Consider the following 16,502-nt stretch of genomic DNA (forward strand, 5'->3'; position numbering starts at 1 on the left):
TCATTCATTGCATGATTAAGTAGGTTTTTAGATGTAGTGCATCTGTATTTCCTATGTATTAAGTCATACTGTTTTTGAAAACACACTGTAAGTCACTTGTTCTATTTTATTTTGAATATGAAACATACAGGAGGAACTGCACATATGAAGACTTATGGTTTTGCTTTGTACTTCTGCACTTTTTCTCAGCTACTATGCTAGACTTTCTCAAAACACAAAACATGGAATTACACTCCAACATGCTGTCTAAAGGATATAATTCTGCTATTATGGTTTACTGGTATTTGCACATTTACAACACTGCAGTCACTATGAGGAAATTTGCATCATGGTCTTACCATTTTCCAGATTTGTCCTAATACTATGGCATTCTTTTGAAAAAATATTTCCTGTCACACTTTTATGGCACACTTGACATAATACCAAGAAAATATTTTGCTTCAAATTCCCAACCACAGCTTGCCACTTGCTACATAGACTAGTTGCTCTTTCAGTATTGAGACATGTGTGAACCCAAATTTACGTTTCCATTTTCACTGCTTTTGGAGTTAGTGGCTCATATTTCAGGTTAAATAATAACACCATAGGTGGTGATGCATTAATACCTTATACACAGCAGGTAGTACAAATATGTTATTGCTGAGGGAGGATTTCAGTCCTTACTTGGCATTCCCTGGACCTTTTAAATTGCGTGATACTTGGCCCAGTGGGGCAGCCCAGACTTCCTCATGTGGGGTAATAGAAGAGGCAGCAGAGAAATCCCCTATTAATATCTTGTAAGTTGCTGTATCCTGCAAACCCCAAGCATTCAACCCACCTCCCTCCCTCCCGTCAGGCTTTTAAAGAAATTATAACACCACTAATATCACCACCATGCTTTGTAAGCTTTCCACTTCTCTTCAGTTTAGGGTTGCCAGGTATCCACTTTTTAATTGGAATGTCCAATTGAAAATAGACCCTGGCAGCTCTAGTCAGCACTGCTGAGGGGGCTGCTAAAAGTCTGGTTAGCTGCTCATAGATGCTATGTCTACACTAGCCCTTGCCTTTCAAAAGGGGGGTGCTAATGAGGTGCTACAATAAATATGTAGCGCCTCATTAGAATAGTGGTGGCCACGGTGATTCAAAAGTGCCGCTTTCGAATTACGCGCCATCCGTGTAGACGGGGTCCTTTCAAAAGGACCCCCTGGACTGGAAAAGCCCCTTATTCCTATTTGGTTTTTAGCAATAAGGGGCTTTCAAAGTCAAGGGGGTCCTTTTGAAATGACTACATCGACATGGGCGGTGCATGATTTGAAAGTGGCACTTTCGAATTGCTGCAGCCGCCATTATGCTATTGAGGAGCTGCATATTCATGGCAGTGCCTCATTAGCATCTGCCGAACTGTCTCATTAGCATCCCCCTTTTGAAAGGTGGGGGCTAGTGTAGACACAGCCAATGAGTCAGGCAGCATCCTGCCCTGCTCTGCTCCATTTGCAGGAAACTGCTGGCATTTCCCTTTGGCTCCTAGGCAGACCTCTACAAACCACCCCCACTCTGAGTGCCAGCTCTACAGCTCACATTGGCCAGGAAGCGTGGTCAATGGGCTCTGCAGCGTCAGTGCTTGCAGGCAGGGGCGGTGCATGGAGCTGCCTGAGAGCAATAGAGATGTGTTGCAGCTTCTGGGAGCTGCCTGAGGGGAGCGCCATCAGGAACCTGCAATCCAAAACCCCTCTTACACCCCAAATCGCTGCCTTAGCCTGGATCTCCCTGCTGTGCTCCCAACCACCATTCTTTAGCCGCAGCCAGCAGCCCTCTCCTGTAGCCCAAACTCCTCATCTCTGGTCCCACCCCATAGCCCGCACCTCGAGTTGAGCCCTCCCTCCATCCCTCCCGCACCCCAACCCCCTGCCACAGCTTGGTGCAAATGAGCAAGTGAAGGACGGGAACGAAGCGAGCCCAGAGCGTGGCCTCAGCGCCGGGGCAGGGCAAGGCCAGGCCGGGGTGTTTGGTTTTCTGCAAACAGAAAAGTCAGTTGTGTCTTAGCCCTGAGGGCACATTGGGTCACGATTTTAGGGCTGCGGGGCTGAGTTCACTCGTTGCTGGGCTTAATAACATGACTCCAAGAGCTGGCGCCTTCAGAAACGTGACAAGCATTGACCCACCTCTGCGCCTCTCAGCTACAGAATAACACGCCACAGAAGCACAGAGCTCCGCCCTCCGCCTAGGAACCATCCGCGCGGGGGTGGTGTTCCTGGACGGAGTGACTTCGAAGCGAACACCGGAAGTCGGGGGGAACGTTACCGTGCGTAGGGCACTGTTGGCTGGACATCGAAACCGGCCGGAGAGCCCAGGGTGCCCGGCGCGTGACAGCGTGACCGTTACCTGAGCCAGCGGTGCGCGCGGAGCATCCTGAGCCCAGCCGGCGCGTGCGCGGGGAGATGAACCTGGAGCGCCTGAGGAAGCGGGTCCGGCAGTACATAGACCAAGTGAGGGGGCAGCAGCCCGGGGTGTAACACGCTGACGGGGTGGGCGCTGCCCGCCTGCTGCGAGCCGAGAGGGCGCGTGGACAGCCAGCAGGATGGGGATGCAGGGCGGTCTCCCGGCGGAGGGCGCCAAAGGCAGCCCTGGAGAACTGGATACTGTGGCTGCCTCTGCCCCGAAGTGTGTGGGCCGGTGAGCTGCACCAGCCGTTCCACGGCTCGCAGGTGCGGTCGGTGGAGTAGTGCTTGTGCGGGATGAGCTGCCCGCTAAGCCAAAGGCCTTTGGGGAGAGTCAGGTCTGATTTGTTTCAAATTGGATGCCGGGATGAGCAGGCCATTAGTCTTAAGCACTTTGTGCTCAGCTCCTTGTCTGTAAAATGGTGTCCATCCACCTGTCTGACAGGAGAGGTGTAAAGATAAGTTAAATCACGGAAGTGTAGTAGTGGAAGGGGTCTTGACCGGTCTGCTAGTCAAGTCCCCTGGCTCAGAAGCAGAACTAAGGATTACTTAGTTTATTCCAGATAGGCATTTCTCCAACCTGCATTTATGGTCCTCCAGTGATGGAGAGTCATAAATTCCATAGGTAATTTTTTCTAGTGCATAACTCCTTTACATTTAGGAAATCTTTCTTAATGTCCGATTTAAACCTTGCTTGCAGCATCTTAATTCTATTTCTTCTTATGCTGACTTCAGTGATTGAAGAGAGCAATATATCATCTTCACACAACAACTGTTTATGTACTTGAAGACTTCCGCCCTCAATCTTCTGTTGAAACTAAACAAACCGATTTTTTCTGTCTTTTCTTTGTGCTTATGTTTTCTAGACCTTTAATCACCTTTGTAGTGGTCTAGATTTTCTATAAATAGTCCACATCTTGCCCAAAGTATGCTGTTCAAAATGAATACAGTACTCCACCTGAGTTCTGATCAGTCCTGAGTAAAATAGCAGAACTATTTCTTGTGTCTTAGTTCCAAAACACTTGCTGGTGTGATGTGTATGTGTTTTGTTTTCTTTTGGCAAGTTTTATTTTGTTGACTCATACTTTATTTTTGATCCACTGTCACCACAGATGTTTTTCTGCAGTATTTCTTCACAGACAAGTATCATTTTTATGTTTGTGCATTGACTGTTCCTCCTTGAGTGTAGTATTTTACATTCACTTTACGTTTGAATTTGCATACATTTGAATTTCATCCTGTTCATTTCAGACCATTACTGCAGTTTGTCAAGATCTTTTGGTATTCTAATCTTGTTCTCCAAAGCACTTGCAACCCTTCCAAGATTGAGATCATAAAGTGTATTCTCTGTAGCATTATCCAAGTAATTTATGAAGATATTGGACTAGAATGAGTGTGGACCTGCTCAACAGGTCCTTCAAATTTTACTGTAATCCATTGATAACCATTCTGCATATATAATTTTCCAACCAGTTGGGCACCCACTTTACAGTAGGTTTGTCAAGGCTGTACATTTGAATCTCCTTAATCTAGGTGTCCCCGATCTGGAAACATGCATGGCAGCGGTTGCCAACCTTTTCCAGATGGGGACCAATTTTGACAAATTCAGGAAGATTTGGTGACCCAAGGCTATTCAAAATCTGAGTTGTGGTGGGGAAAGACTCCTCAGACCGTTCCCCTCCCCCTTGCTCCCAACTTAAACCCCACACTCAGGGACTGGGGGCCAGTCACAAACAACAAAAATGAAAACTGGGAAATCAGCTACATAGAAGAGAAGGGGAACAAAAGTGGGGTGGTGGGGGCGTGCGAAAATTACTGCCAGAGACTATTAAGTGGCTTGCTTGGGATCACTACGAATATAAAAGACCAGGAAGCAGTTTTTGTAATGCATAAGGCTGGGGTGTCCAACTTTTTTTCTTTGGGAGCCACATGGCAATTTTTTAAATGTTCCAGTGGCTAAACACAAAATAGCCGCAAGCCACCACCACCACCAGCCCAGCCCTGCCCCCAGGAAATAGAGTTAAGATACATACTCACTCAACCGTAACTCTGACCCCCTGGACTAGCAGTAGCCACTAAGAATTCTGTATGCAGTCCAACTGCATTTACTTGAAGTGCATCTATATTGAATATTGGAGGGTTTAATAGGAGCATCTTTCAGACCTGAGAAGTGGGGAAGGTTTGGGTAGCTGTGCCCCTTTGGGGAGAGTAAGCTTCTCTGCCAGACCCCTGGTCTGTATTAACAAAAGAAAGATGTGTAGGTGTATTTTGAGAGATCCAATATGCCATGTTTCAGCATTAGGTTATATAAGTTGTGGGGCATACACTTGGTATTGTCAGCAGTTAGGTAAGAGATGAATGTGGTCTGTGAGTTTAATGATTATGTGAAAGTACAGTTTGAACCTCTCTAATCCGCAACTCTTGTCTGGCAACATCTACAACCCAGCAAATCTTATCTGTGGCATTGGATCTCCATTATATTAAAACAATATTCTTCTGTTGTTGGGTCCGTGTCCTGCAGCCTGGCTGGGGCAGGAGGTGCCGGGAGTGGGGGCGGTAGTGGAGCCATCAGAAGGAGACCTCCCCTGATCCAGCAGATTCCCTCATTTGGGACTCATTAGGTCACGAGAGTGCCAGACCAGGGAGGCACAATCTATAATAGCAAACCAAACAAATCCTAACATTACTAACATTCTTTTCCAGCAACAATATCAAAGTGCTTTATTTTGGGCAGATAAAGTTGCTTCTCTGTCTCATGGTAAGTAATCCTTACATTTTATTCCACTTAATTTAAAACATTAGTTTCACGATAACGTTTGCCAGTGACAGGTTTTTTTTTCACCTTCTTGTATATTCTTGAGGTTACATTTTATATGTACTATTATTGTGAATTTCCTTTGAGTACCATCTACCCAAGTAGAACTTTGGATTTTTGCCCTGCTAGAACAGATAGACTGCAGTACAGCTTTCATGCGCATTTAACTCTTGTGCTTGAAATTTGTACTCTGTTAATTCAGGAACTAAGCCTCTTACTCATGTTGAAAAACAGTCTGTCTTTTAGGGCTTGGAAGGGCATGGGGGGTTAACTTCCTCCACTCATAGAAATTACTATTGCTTGTAATAACCTTTTCGCAGAGTCTTAAAACCTGAGATAAAAAAGGCATTATTTTAAATAGTTTAGTCCAGTTCACTGCCACTGCAAGATTGTTTCCTGCAGTACCTTTCCTAGTGCTTAGTCCATTGTATTTATGGGGAAGTCATGGCCATCCCTTGATGGTGCAGGGTCCAGGCCAAGCTCTGCCAAGCTCTGCCCAGGCCCCACCTCTGCTCTGTTCCCTCCCTTCCTCTCCTGTCCCCCGATCTGCCTTGCCTCTTCCATCGCTGCTCCTCTCCTTCCTGCCCCACATTGCACCCCTTCCTTTAAGCCTCTTCTCCGAAGTTGTATGGCCTTGGTGATTACTGGGGGCGCCTAGCGCTGGCAGCAGGGATTGCCCCTTTCCACCACAGCAGCACGAAACAGAGTGACCTAGCCCCAGTGAAGTGAGCTAGGTCCAGGTTGTTCCACTTTCTACAGTTGTGGTGACATGGTGCTTGCAAGGTGGGGGCTAGGTTGTTTTGCTTCCTGCAGCTTCCACCACTGCTGTTGAGTGCAGAAATGGACCTGACCCCTACTACTGTGCCAGATGCTGTGATATTCCCCCAAGCCAATCTGGGCCCCACGAGGTTCTCCAAAGCACAGTGCCTGGGTCTGCTGCCCCAGATCATCCTATGGACAGGATGGCTCTGGGGTAGTCAGTAGTAGAGTAACTTTTCTTTCTTTTGGAATCGTTTTTGCTTTTCTTCAATATTGAAGAGTCTCTTGTGCATCATGACTTTTTAAATGTAGTTTTTGATAGATGCATGTCACCTCAGCTAAATTATTTATCTGGGTTCAGGTTTTTGAAGTATTTCTTTACCTTTTTACATTTGTTTTGCAATGGCCTTATTACTTACTGAGTGCCTGATCCTTAAGCTGTGATTGCTCACATGCAAAGTTAAACACATGCATATGTTTTGGGATTGGGGCCACAGCCCCACTGTCATATATCCAGAACTTGAAGATAACATTTTGCTTTTGTAGCCCCTAATTTTCACAGAAACTTTGAGGGGAGGGGAAGTTTAAAAGTATTTTCTCCTGTTACTGCATTCAAAGTCTGGAGTCTCCTGTGTATACATATGCTGTATTTTTCTTTTCCATGTCAATTGTATTTCCTCTCTGTATAGTATGCAGAGTCATGGTAGTTCTTTCATATCCTTGTTTGCAGGTGATAGCGCATACAGTTGTAGTATTAGAGCTTGATGTCAGTCTTAAATTTTTTTCTTAGATGTCCAAAAAGATGTATTTTAGTTTTGGCCTGATTCATTGAGGTTACTAGTCTCAGGAAGAGCAGTATATTGGCATCTTTTTAAATGACCTGAAAATATCTATGCCAGTGTTTCTCAGCTAGTGGTACACTGCAGTTTTCCAAGGGGTGTATCAAACTCATATAGATAGTTACCTAGTTTACAACAGGCTGCATAAAAAACCCTTAGTAAAATCAGTACAATCTAAAAGTACATTCAGACAATTACTTGTTTCTATTGCTTCATATGCCTTATGCTGAAATGTAAGTACAATATTTCTATTTCAATTCATTTATTTAATAATAAGGTGGTAGAAAGACGGCAAGTTTTCAGTAGTAGTTTTCTGTAATATTTTTGCATGTTTTTTGTAACTACTTTTTAAGTGAGGTGTAACTTGGTGGTATACAGAACAAATCTAACTCACGAAAAGGTTACAGTAATCTGGGAAGGTTGAATGACACTGGTTTCAAGACCTCAGATTACCTTAGGAACAAGTTTCTCAACCAGTGGTATGCAAGAGAAGTCAGAGGGTACTTATATATATTTTTAAAGGGGTACTTTATAAATTAAGGTTGAGAAACACTAGTCTATGACATACAAAAGTATGATAAAAGTAAGTTGTTTATACTTAATGGGGTTATATATTTTTAGAGGAACCTCAGGACATCTATTGGCTGGCCCAGTGTCTCTACCTGACAGCTCAATATCATAGGGCAGCACATGCCCTTCGATCACGCAAACTAGATAAGGTAAGTAATTTCAAACAAGAAATTATTTATTTATTTAGAGCCATAGTGCTCTACTTGGTGCTAAATAGTATGTGAACTGTGCTTAATGGTTCTATACCCTTAGAACTAAAAAGTCAAATTTAAAGGAAAAGTAGTTGCATAAACTTCATAACAGGATACAAGATAAACAGACATTACCACAAGTTCATATAGCTAGACTACAAATGTTGAGATGGAGTAAGGTCAGAGTGAGACAATGATGCATATGAAAGAGAAAAGAGCCAAGGGCTGACCTGTGAAGAGATCAATAGGATTGGGGAAAGGACTGTATACTGTTCTAGTTCGCCTCCCACTGTAACTAAAGATGTGGAAATCGAAAGAGGAGAGTGCCACAAGTGTTGGAGAACTTCAAAATAAATAAAGAAGAAAAAAAATGGACTAGAAGGTCACTAGCGAATTTGACAGGGAAGTGTTGTTGAGGTGGAAAGGTTGAAGCATGCCGAAGGAAGTAAAGAAGAGTGATTCAAAGAAGTCTAGTAGTTTGACGGACCCTAGGACTAAAATAAAAAAAACAAGGAATGAAACAAATTATAGTATTATACTGTGTTTTTGTATAAAGGGAAGAGAGATAGGAAAAGAGTATGGATTAGGTAGAGTTAAGGAGACAGGTGGATTGAGATTGTTCTTGTTTACTGTCTATATCAAGAGTTAGAGACTTGAGAGAGTGATTCAAGGTAGTAAGAAAGAAATGAAATGACAGCTTTTTGGTATTAATACCACAGAATTTTGCTTGTAGCTTCCCTTAAGTATATTTCAAATTCTTTGTTTCTCTTAGTTATATGAAGCATGTCGATACCTTGCTGCTCGATGTCATGTAAGTATACATTTTTGGTTTATATTTGATAAAATCAAACTAAATAAAGCATGCTGTGTAAATATGTAACCCACAAAAGTAAGATTTTATGCTAGTAGGGGATACTTAGAGGACTATATTTTTGCTATTAAAAAGCTTATAGTCACTGGAGCTATAGCTTCACATCTTTTGACAGAAGTTGTCTCATCATCCTTGTAATATGAGCTTCATACCACTTGCTGTGGCTTGGCCTACGCTAGGAGATTAATTTAAATTTAGGGAACTTATGTTGAATTTGTAAAGAATCATTCCACACTATGGGCCCCATTCCTTCCACTTTTAGGGCTACTGTGGTTGAATTTTGTACTCCTACTTTTCACAAGGCGTAACACCAAATTCAACCTTGCATGGTCGAGCTTAGAGTAGTTCAGACATAGTGTTGTGAAATTTGACATACTTGGACTCCTGGATGTGTCCCACATTGCCCACTCTGGCCATTGCTGTCAGCTTAGCTGCTCTCCAGGGTTATAGCTACACGGCAGGAGTTGTTTCGGTATCCTGTGTTTATGCGACGTGCCTGTCATTTTGAAATATTTTTCAAAATAACAGGATCTCTGTTTTGGCGTCCATGTACTCCTTGTTGCAGGAGGAGTAAGGGTGCTTCAAAATAGTGCTTTATTTCAACGTGTGGCGCTGTTTAGACTCTTTTGAAATTGACTTGAGATAAGCTATGCAATTTGTGTAGTGCAAATTGTGTAGCTTATTTTGAATTTAGGCTGTTGTGTAGTCGTAGCCCAAGTGTGCAGGAAGCTCCTTGAGGGTCTTCTGAATGAGACCAGAAAATAACACACGTCTGCCTGCTCAGCATAGGTGCTAAAGATCTAAAGGGTACTTCCTTTGGAGTAAGGTGTTCATCCCCAGAATGTGTCTTCTCCCTAGTAACATACAGTGTGGTGTATACAGATTGGTTACTGACTTCTGCTCCACTGAGCTTTTTTTATTGGTTCTATAATTATATAGTTGGCAGTATGCTTTGGGTTCTTCCTGGATGCAAAGTGCTATCCAAACACAAACTGTAACTGCATGTGCCTCCTGCCGGCTGCTCAGGGAATTAGCTCTTCAGCCTCCGAAATGCCCTCTCCTTGCTGGTGTCTTACCTGATGTTTTCTATCAGTTTCTCCACCAGGACCCATGTCCCTCTCTGACCACAGAGCCCTTCCCTGAGGCTACTGCCCTACTGCAGTGCCCCATATTCTGGGGTCCTCCCCTCCCAGGGAACTTCACGTCCCATATACTCACCTTGCCTCAATGATCCACTGCCAGTCTTCATCTAACCCAGTGATGCCAGGAGAACTGTCCAAGTGTGCCTTGAAACTTCATCAGTTTCCCCTCACCTTAGCTGTTTGCAGAGCCACCACAGGGGAGGGGGAAGTTGATGGCCTGATGGCAGTCAAGGCTGCCTGAGTCTCAGCTGGCACAGGGTTGGTCAATTTTCCCCTGTAGTGGCTCTTTGCACAGTCTCTGTATGGGGAAATTCCAACCTGGCAGGAGATCATATGTGCTGGAAGGCAGTTGAAATGCTACTTCCCAGCCTGAAAGAGGTGGCAGAAAGCCCATCTGACCCATGCTCCCACACTGTGGGAAGGAGGGGCAGGAGTGCAGGAGTCTGTTGGAGCTGGGATGCATATTAAATGCCACATCCCAGCTTCAACAGGCTGGCAGGGAGGGAAGCTGCTTTCTGGAGCTGCCTTCTCCCACCCCTATGAATAATCGCATAACCACTGAAATTTTCAGCAATTACTCAATTATTCACTATCCCTAGCACGGCATGCACTCACTTGTCCACCTTTTATTTGACCTGTCAAAGATGGTGTTTTCTGTGGTGGATTTGAAATATTAGTGCATTTGTTCCTTGTTTAGCTTGTTGTATGCACTACTGTATGGCAAACCTCTTTAGTGAGACCATAACTATAGTAAATGTGACATTTAGGAGCAGTCATTTCAGCTGAGAAAAGTAGGTGTGCTGTGGAATTGTCTAATTTAACTCTGCTGTGTTACTGAAAAGGTTGGGAACCACAGATCTAGCCCCTTACCTTGGTGGCAAACTGCAGTCTGAGGTGGCCACTCCTCATTGGCAAGGGGGTTGGACCTGCTGCCGTCTACTTCCATGGCTGCCTCTCTGCTGCTCTTGTACCCTCAGGCCTTGTCTCAGGCCCTGCAGCGTGAGGCTTGCCTGGCCACAGCTCACTTGGCCTTTCCCTAGCACTGCTTTGTCCATGGTACCCAACTCTATCAGGTAGCTAGGTCCCTCTCCCTCCAGGGCTAAAGCAACAATGTCTTCACTCTCGCCAGCCATCTTTTATACAGCCTTCCTTGCTCTGATTGGCTGCAAGGACAGTCCAGGGCTGTTTTTAACCCTTCTATATCTGTGCCAGACAACTACTCTGTCACACAAGCCAAAGAAATGAAATTGTCTGGAAAATGAGAAAAATAAATGAAACAGCCTGTATTTTGATGGATTGTAACAAAACATAGTCCTATTGTAATTGGTTTAAAGATATGTTTGTATGCTTCCATTGATTACATAGTGCTGAGAAGTGTGATCGTTCTGCATTCACTCTATACTTATTTTCTAAGTGTTGTTTGATTGAACAATGCTGAAATATTTAATATGCTACCATTTACGGATTGTTAGATTATGATGATAAACTGATATACCAAAGAAATACAGGTATACCACCTTCTATATCTTTTTTTTATTTGACATGGTTTAGTTATTGGTGTTTTAATTTTAAATGCTTAATGTCTTCACCCTTGTTTTTCTCCATAGTATGCAGCAAAAGAGCATCAACAGGCCCTTGATATTCTTGACATGGAAGAGCCAATCAACAAAAGACTGTTTGAAAAATACTTGAAGGATGAAAGTGGATTGAAAGACAGTGATTGGGAGATGTCACAATCCTCTGTAGGTAGTATTTTCAAAACCTGTTGTTTTCCTAGTTGAAGAAAAATGTCCATAGTATACGGGGTTTAATCGGAAAATAAGGTCAATAACATCAAAGCTTGAAGTTTGATGTGTGTTTGACTTTTGTTACAGGACAAAGAATATTTATTCCAGAAGTATTGTATTTTTCCATTTGGTCATAAAGCTGTATTACTGCCTGCCTTGATTTTTGTCTACGTTAAACCATAATTCTGGTTTCACTGTTAAGTGTTATGCAAATGCCTGCTCAGAATTAATGATTGAGAATTTCTAGGAAGTTTGCATAAAGGAATCTCTTTTAAAATAAATACATTCTAGGTTTTCCAGATATGGATTTAGCCTTGACAATGTATACTATCATCTCTTTTGTTTAGATTGCAGATTCTTGGAATTAAATAACAATAAGGAAATGAACTTTTTCTGCCCTTTAAGTAATTTACAGAGGTGTTAATGCTGTGTAATAGGGTTACACCAAACTCTCGTGAGTATCCTTGCCTGCACAGTCTGTCCACATGTTTGTGGTGGGTCTTTGACTTGGTCAGAAGGCTGTTAGCACACACGGTATCGGTACATCTACACTAGGATATTAGGTCCAATTTTTAAGGTTATGTGTGTTGTCTTTTTCTTTTTTTTTTTCTTTAAGGCACCCAATTTTGTAAAGCCGAGGGTACATGTCCACACTGGCACATGAAGTAGATAGAATATGTCCCCATTAGAGTGGGCAGCTTTGACTTTGTCAGTAATGAACCTATCCCACAGTTCCTTCTGCTAATTTGCAGTGTGGGTTAAGCTCCTAGTGTCTGATGGGAGAAAACAGTGGTGCAGGTGTGTTCTGGGTATGTGTCATCAGCCTCCCATAGTGCACTTCTCTCCTCCCCTTCCCTTTGGAAAAAACAACAAAGTGTTTTTGCACCCTTTTTTCACTGGATATCTGTGCATACACTAGTGCAAGGCTAGAATGGAGTCTGATGAGCTTCAAACTGTAGTGGGAAATATTGTGAGTACTTCCCACATTGTTCTGCGGTATGTGCAGAGCTTATGCAGCCGTCAGAGCAATGAATACTCTGAAGAGTACACGAACATATGGGAACACTGGAGAGGAGGAATGAGGAGATGTTGGCTGCACTTGATGCTTTGTACACAGAGGAGCACCGGTTCTGGTACTGTGAAACTAGGTCAGACTGGTGGGACTGCATTGTTCTGCATGCATGGGATAATCAACAGTAGCTACAAAGCTTCCATATACACAAGGCCACTTGCGTGGAACTTTCCAAATTTCTTTCCCCTGCTCTCAAGCACAGCGGTACCAAAGTAAGACCTGCTGGAACAGTTCAGAAGTGAGTTTCATTAGCTCTGTGAAAGCTTGCACAGCCAGACAACTGTCAGTCAGTGGGCACTCATTTTGGAGTGGGTAAGTCTACAGTGGAGGCTACAGGTAGCCAAGCCAATCAATACCCTTCTGGACGGTGACTCTTGGAAATCTGCAAGACATAGTGGATAGTTTTGCTGCAGTTGGGTTCCCTAATTGCAGTGGGGCAATAGATGGAATGCACATCCTTATCTTGGTATCAGACCACCTTGCCACAGAGTACGTAAACCTCAAGGGGTACTTCTCCATAGGGTTGCAGGCAGTGGTGAATCACAAGGGACGTTTCGACGTCAGTGTGGGATGATTGGGAAAGGTGCTTGACATGCACATCTTCGGAAACTCTGGTCTGTTCAGAAAACTGCAGAATGGAACTTTCTTCCCAGACCAGAAGATCACTATTGGAGATGTGGAGCTGCCAGTATTCATCCTAGGAGATCCAGATTACCCCTTGCTCTCCTGCAAATCAAGGGTTGGGGGTGGGGCGGGGTCATGGTGACTTTGTAGTCTGTGGCAGTTGTAGTCACCACATGTTCCCCTTATCCCCAGGCTGGGGCAATGAGAGTTTCCCTTTCTCTAGGAGCCTGGGGAAAGGGAGTGGTGGGGCAGGGCAGGCATAGCAGTGTAGCATGTGCTATCAGGGCAGTGTGTGGATCTGGCGGATGCTGTTTGCTTCTCCTCCATGTTCTGCTGGGACTGTGAAGGTTTCCCTTCCCTCATGAGCCTTGGGATGGGGGAGTAGTCCAAGCATGGCAGAGCAGCTTGTACTGTCAAAACTTAATGCTCCTTCCCCTCTGTCTTCTAGGTTGCAATGTGAGGTATCAGCCTGCTTAGAATAACATACATTGATAAGGAACGGATGCTGACTGAATGTGGCCAGAAGGCTGGTCGGTATTCTGCACTGCTCTGGGAAGCAGTGATGCCAGATTACTTACTGGTGGCTTGGCATGGAAAGGTGTCCTATTGTGGAGGTCAGAATAAGGCAGGCCTTCCCAGAAACCTTGTGAGAAGGATTAAAGAGCACCTATCTGAGGACTTTATGGAGATGTTCAGGGAGAATTGCTGCACCATCCCCAGATACATAAACAAGTTGTTCTGAGGGGCCCGGACTATGCAGGTATAGCACCCGCCACTTAGTGCCCAATTGCCTTAACCCATTTGTGGCATGATTAAAAATAAGACCTCACCCGAGGTGCCCTCTCTGCCATCAGGGTCCATCTGTGAAACGTCCTGGTAGGAGGGGAGGAGATCCAAAGTTAAATAAAGTTCCTGGGTGTCAGTTAGAGCAGCTACTCTGTTTGCCTGCTGACCATTGTCATCATCCTCCTCTTCCTCATCCAACATCTATTCCCCTCTGTTGCCAGAGGCTGCCTGAGGAATTTCTTTGGAGTTATCCCCAGACTCATTCAGCTGCTCATAGAAGTGGCATGTTTGCAGTGACTACTTGGAATGTCCGTTGGCTTTCCTTGTCTTGTGGTACGCCTGCCTGAGCTCTTTATTTTCATACAGCACTGCTGGGTGTCCCTGGTGTATGCTTTTTCTACCATGCTATATAAGATCTTGACTTAGAAGTCTGAGTTTCTTTTGCTGCTTTATAGTTCTGCTAGTACTGCTTCATTCCTCCCAAAACAGCAGTAAGGTCCTGGATCTCCTGCACATTCCACACTGGAACTTGTCTGTGACCCTTGGAATTCATGATCAGATGTGCTGCTGTGGTGTACTGCTTCCTCTCCTTGCCATGCTGGCCAAAGAGGAAATAAAATTCAAACTTTCCCAGGCAGTTTCCTGCTTACCAGGAGAATAGTGGAACTGAAAGTGGTGGCCAGAGTGGTCACATTGAGGCACTATGGGACACCTCCAGGAGGTCAAGAATTTCAGCACTACCCTGAAGTCAACCACATAAGGTTGATTTTGGTGTTACTCCTCCTCAAAAGCAGAAGTACTGAAGTTGACCATAGCCCTTAAAGTCGGGGAAACGAACCCTGCAGTGTGGATTAATTGCTTAGAGAATCGACATAAGTCAGCTAAGTTTGACCTTATCTCCTAATGTAGGCCAGGCCTATGAGATAAAAACAAAACAAACCCTCTCTTGTGGTACAAGTCCAGCAGGGGCTTTTCTCAGTGCCCTCTATAATGCGTCTCACTCTGTCCCTGCTCTAGAGTAGAGCAGTGCCCCAGGGCTCCTCCCCTGAAGACAATATATTCAGCCTCTCAGAGCTTTTCTGGACTCAGTTTGTGGCTCTTCAGCTGGGCTGCTACAGTTACTCACCTCTGAGGTGCCTCAGTATCCAGGCCACTTGTCCCAGTGAATAATGAGGGGGTTGAGGGAGGGAACCTGGGCCTGCCTACTACCCCAGATCTCAGCCCAGGGACCCAGTAGATAGATAAGGGACACAGCAACAGCCACTTCTCTAATTCCCTGAAGGCACTTCCACAGATTGTGAGCTGTCTTCACCCATGCCACTGGGCATGTTTCCTGGTGTAGGCCCTGCAACCTGGTCTGGGTTCATTCTTGCTATCCCCAGATTCTGACAGCACTACTTTCTCGGAGGTCTTTCAGCTCCCTCAGCCAGTCACAAATCAGCCATGCTGCTGCAGCTCTAGCAAGTAGTTAAATTTGCACTGGCCCTGTAGTTCTTCCACTATCCTGCTGGACTCCAGCTGCTTCCCACTCTGAATAGAGAGGCCTCCCAGTTATCACCTTTTTTCTGGGGTTACGTGGCAGGGCCACGAGGCAGCCAGGAACGTCCTCAGGGCCTAGTCCATCCCGACACGTACTAGTCATGTCTTCACTGGGAAATTTTATAGCACAACTGCAACTGCACTACTACAGAATTCAGTGTAGGCACTCACTACCGCGATGAGAGGGTTCATCCATCATTGTAGTTAGTTTAGTTAGGCGTGGGCATAATCTGAGGAGACAGGCTCTGTGCTTGCCTCTCCTCCCACCCCCGCAAAAAAAAATAACTGCAGGCCTCGGGCAGGTGTGGAATTTGACCACCACCCATGCACAGTCCCTTTGGCTTGACTGGAGCTGCCCTTCCAAGTATAGAAGTCAGAGTACATCTATGTAGCTAGGTGGCTGGAGAATTTTTCCATCACCTAATACTGTCTACATCAGGGGTTAAGTTAACTTGATTACATCATGCAAAGGTGTATTTTTTCATCCCTCTGAATGATATAAATTGACCTAACTTTAGTGTAGACTTTGCCTTAATCTCTTCAATGCTTGTGTGAATGAGGTGTTGCTTGACTCCACTCGAATGTTTATTTGGATTAAGATAGCATGTGAATTTAAAGTGTAAAACAACAGGGCTACATCTGCACTTGCATTTCTTTTTCAAAAGAGAAACGCAAATCAAGGAAATTGAAAATGCAAATGAGGCACTGATTTACATATCTTGTGCTTCATTTGCATAATCTCTTTTCAGAAGAGATTCTTTTGAGAGGGAAAAAGCAGTATAGATGAGGCTCTTTCAAAAATAAACCCCATCATCAAAAGAACTCTTCTTCCTAAAATAGGAAGTGAAACTGAAAAGTTAATATTATTTGGGCTCTAATCATACGTTGGTCTAATTTTAGTTTTTGGGTTTGCCATCTAAGGGCTACATGGCGTTGGTGACCTGTGACACATAGGAGGTCAGATTAGATGATCTGATTGTCCTTTGCAGTCTAAAACTTTGACAGTTGTGGTATAGTTCTCAGTCATATGTTTAACATTTAGATTATTCTTTCTTAAATAAGTCATATCAGTTTCACTTTTCTGCTGCTT

At 44.3% G+C, this 16,502-nt stretch overlaps 1 protein-coding gene across 2 annotated transcripts in view; it reads left to right on the plus strand.

The window, feature by feature from the left end:
* Window positions 1-2,291: 2,291 nt before the first annotated feature.
* Window positions 2,292-16,502, plus strand: part of CDC16 (cell division cycle 16) — a 57,439-nt gene continuing 43,228 nt past the window's right edge. Inside the window, exons 1-5 of one of the 2 annotated variants that reach the window (XM_074990943.1) lie at window positions 2,292-2,465; window positions 5,121-5,175; window positions 7,452-7,549; window positions 8,364-8,402; window positions 11,212-11,346. In XM_074990943.1, coding sequence (XP_074847044.1) covers window positions 2,418-2,465; window positions 5,121-5,175; window positions 7,452-7,549; window positions 8,364-8,402; window positions 11,212-11,346 — 375 coding nt within the window. In that variant the 5' untranslated portion in view covers window positions 2,292-2,417. Of the gene's footprint in view, window positions 2,466-2,500; window positions 2,685-5,120; window positions 5,176-7,451; window positions 7,550-8,363; window positions 8,403-11,211; window positions 11,347-16,502 lie in introns of those variants that run through there. The other variant, XM_074990952.1, reaches the window with a different exon arrangement.

The sequence above is a fragment of the Carettochelys insculpta genome, chromosome 1, assembly GCF_033958435.1.
Source record: "Carettochelys insculpta isolate YL-2023 chromosome 1, ASM3395843v1, whole genome shotgun sequence".
In the NCBI taxonomy this organism is placed as follows: Eukaryota; Metazoa; Chordata; order Testudines; family Carettochelyidae; genus Carettochelys; species Carettochelys insculpta.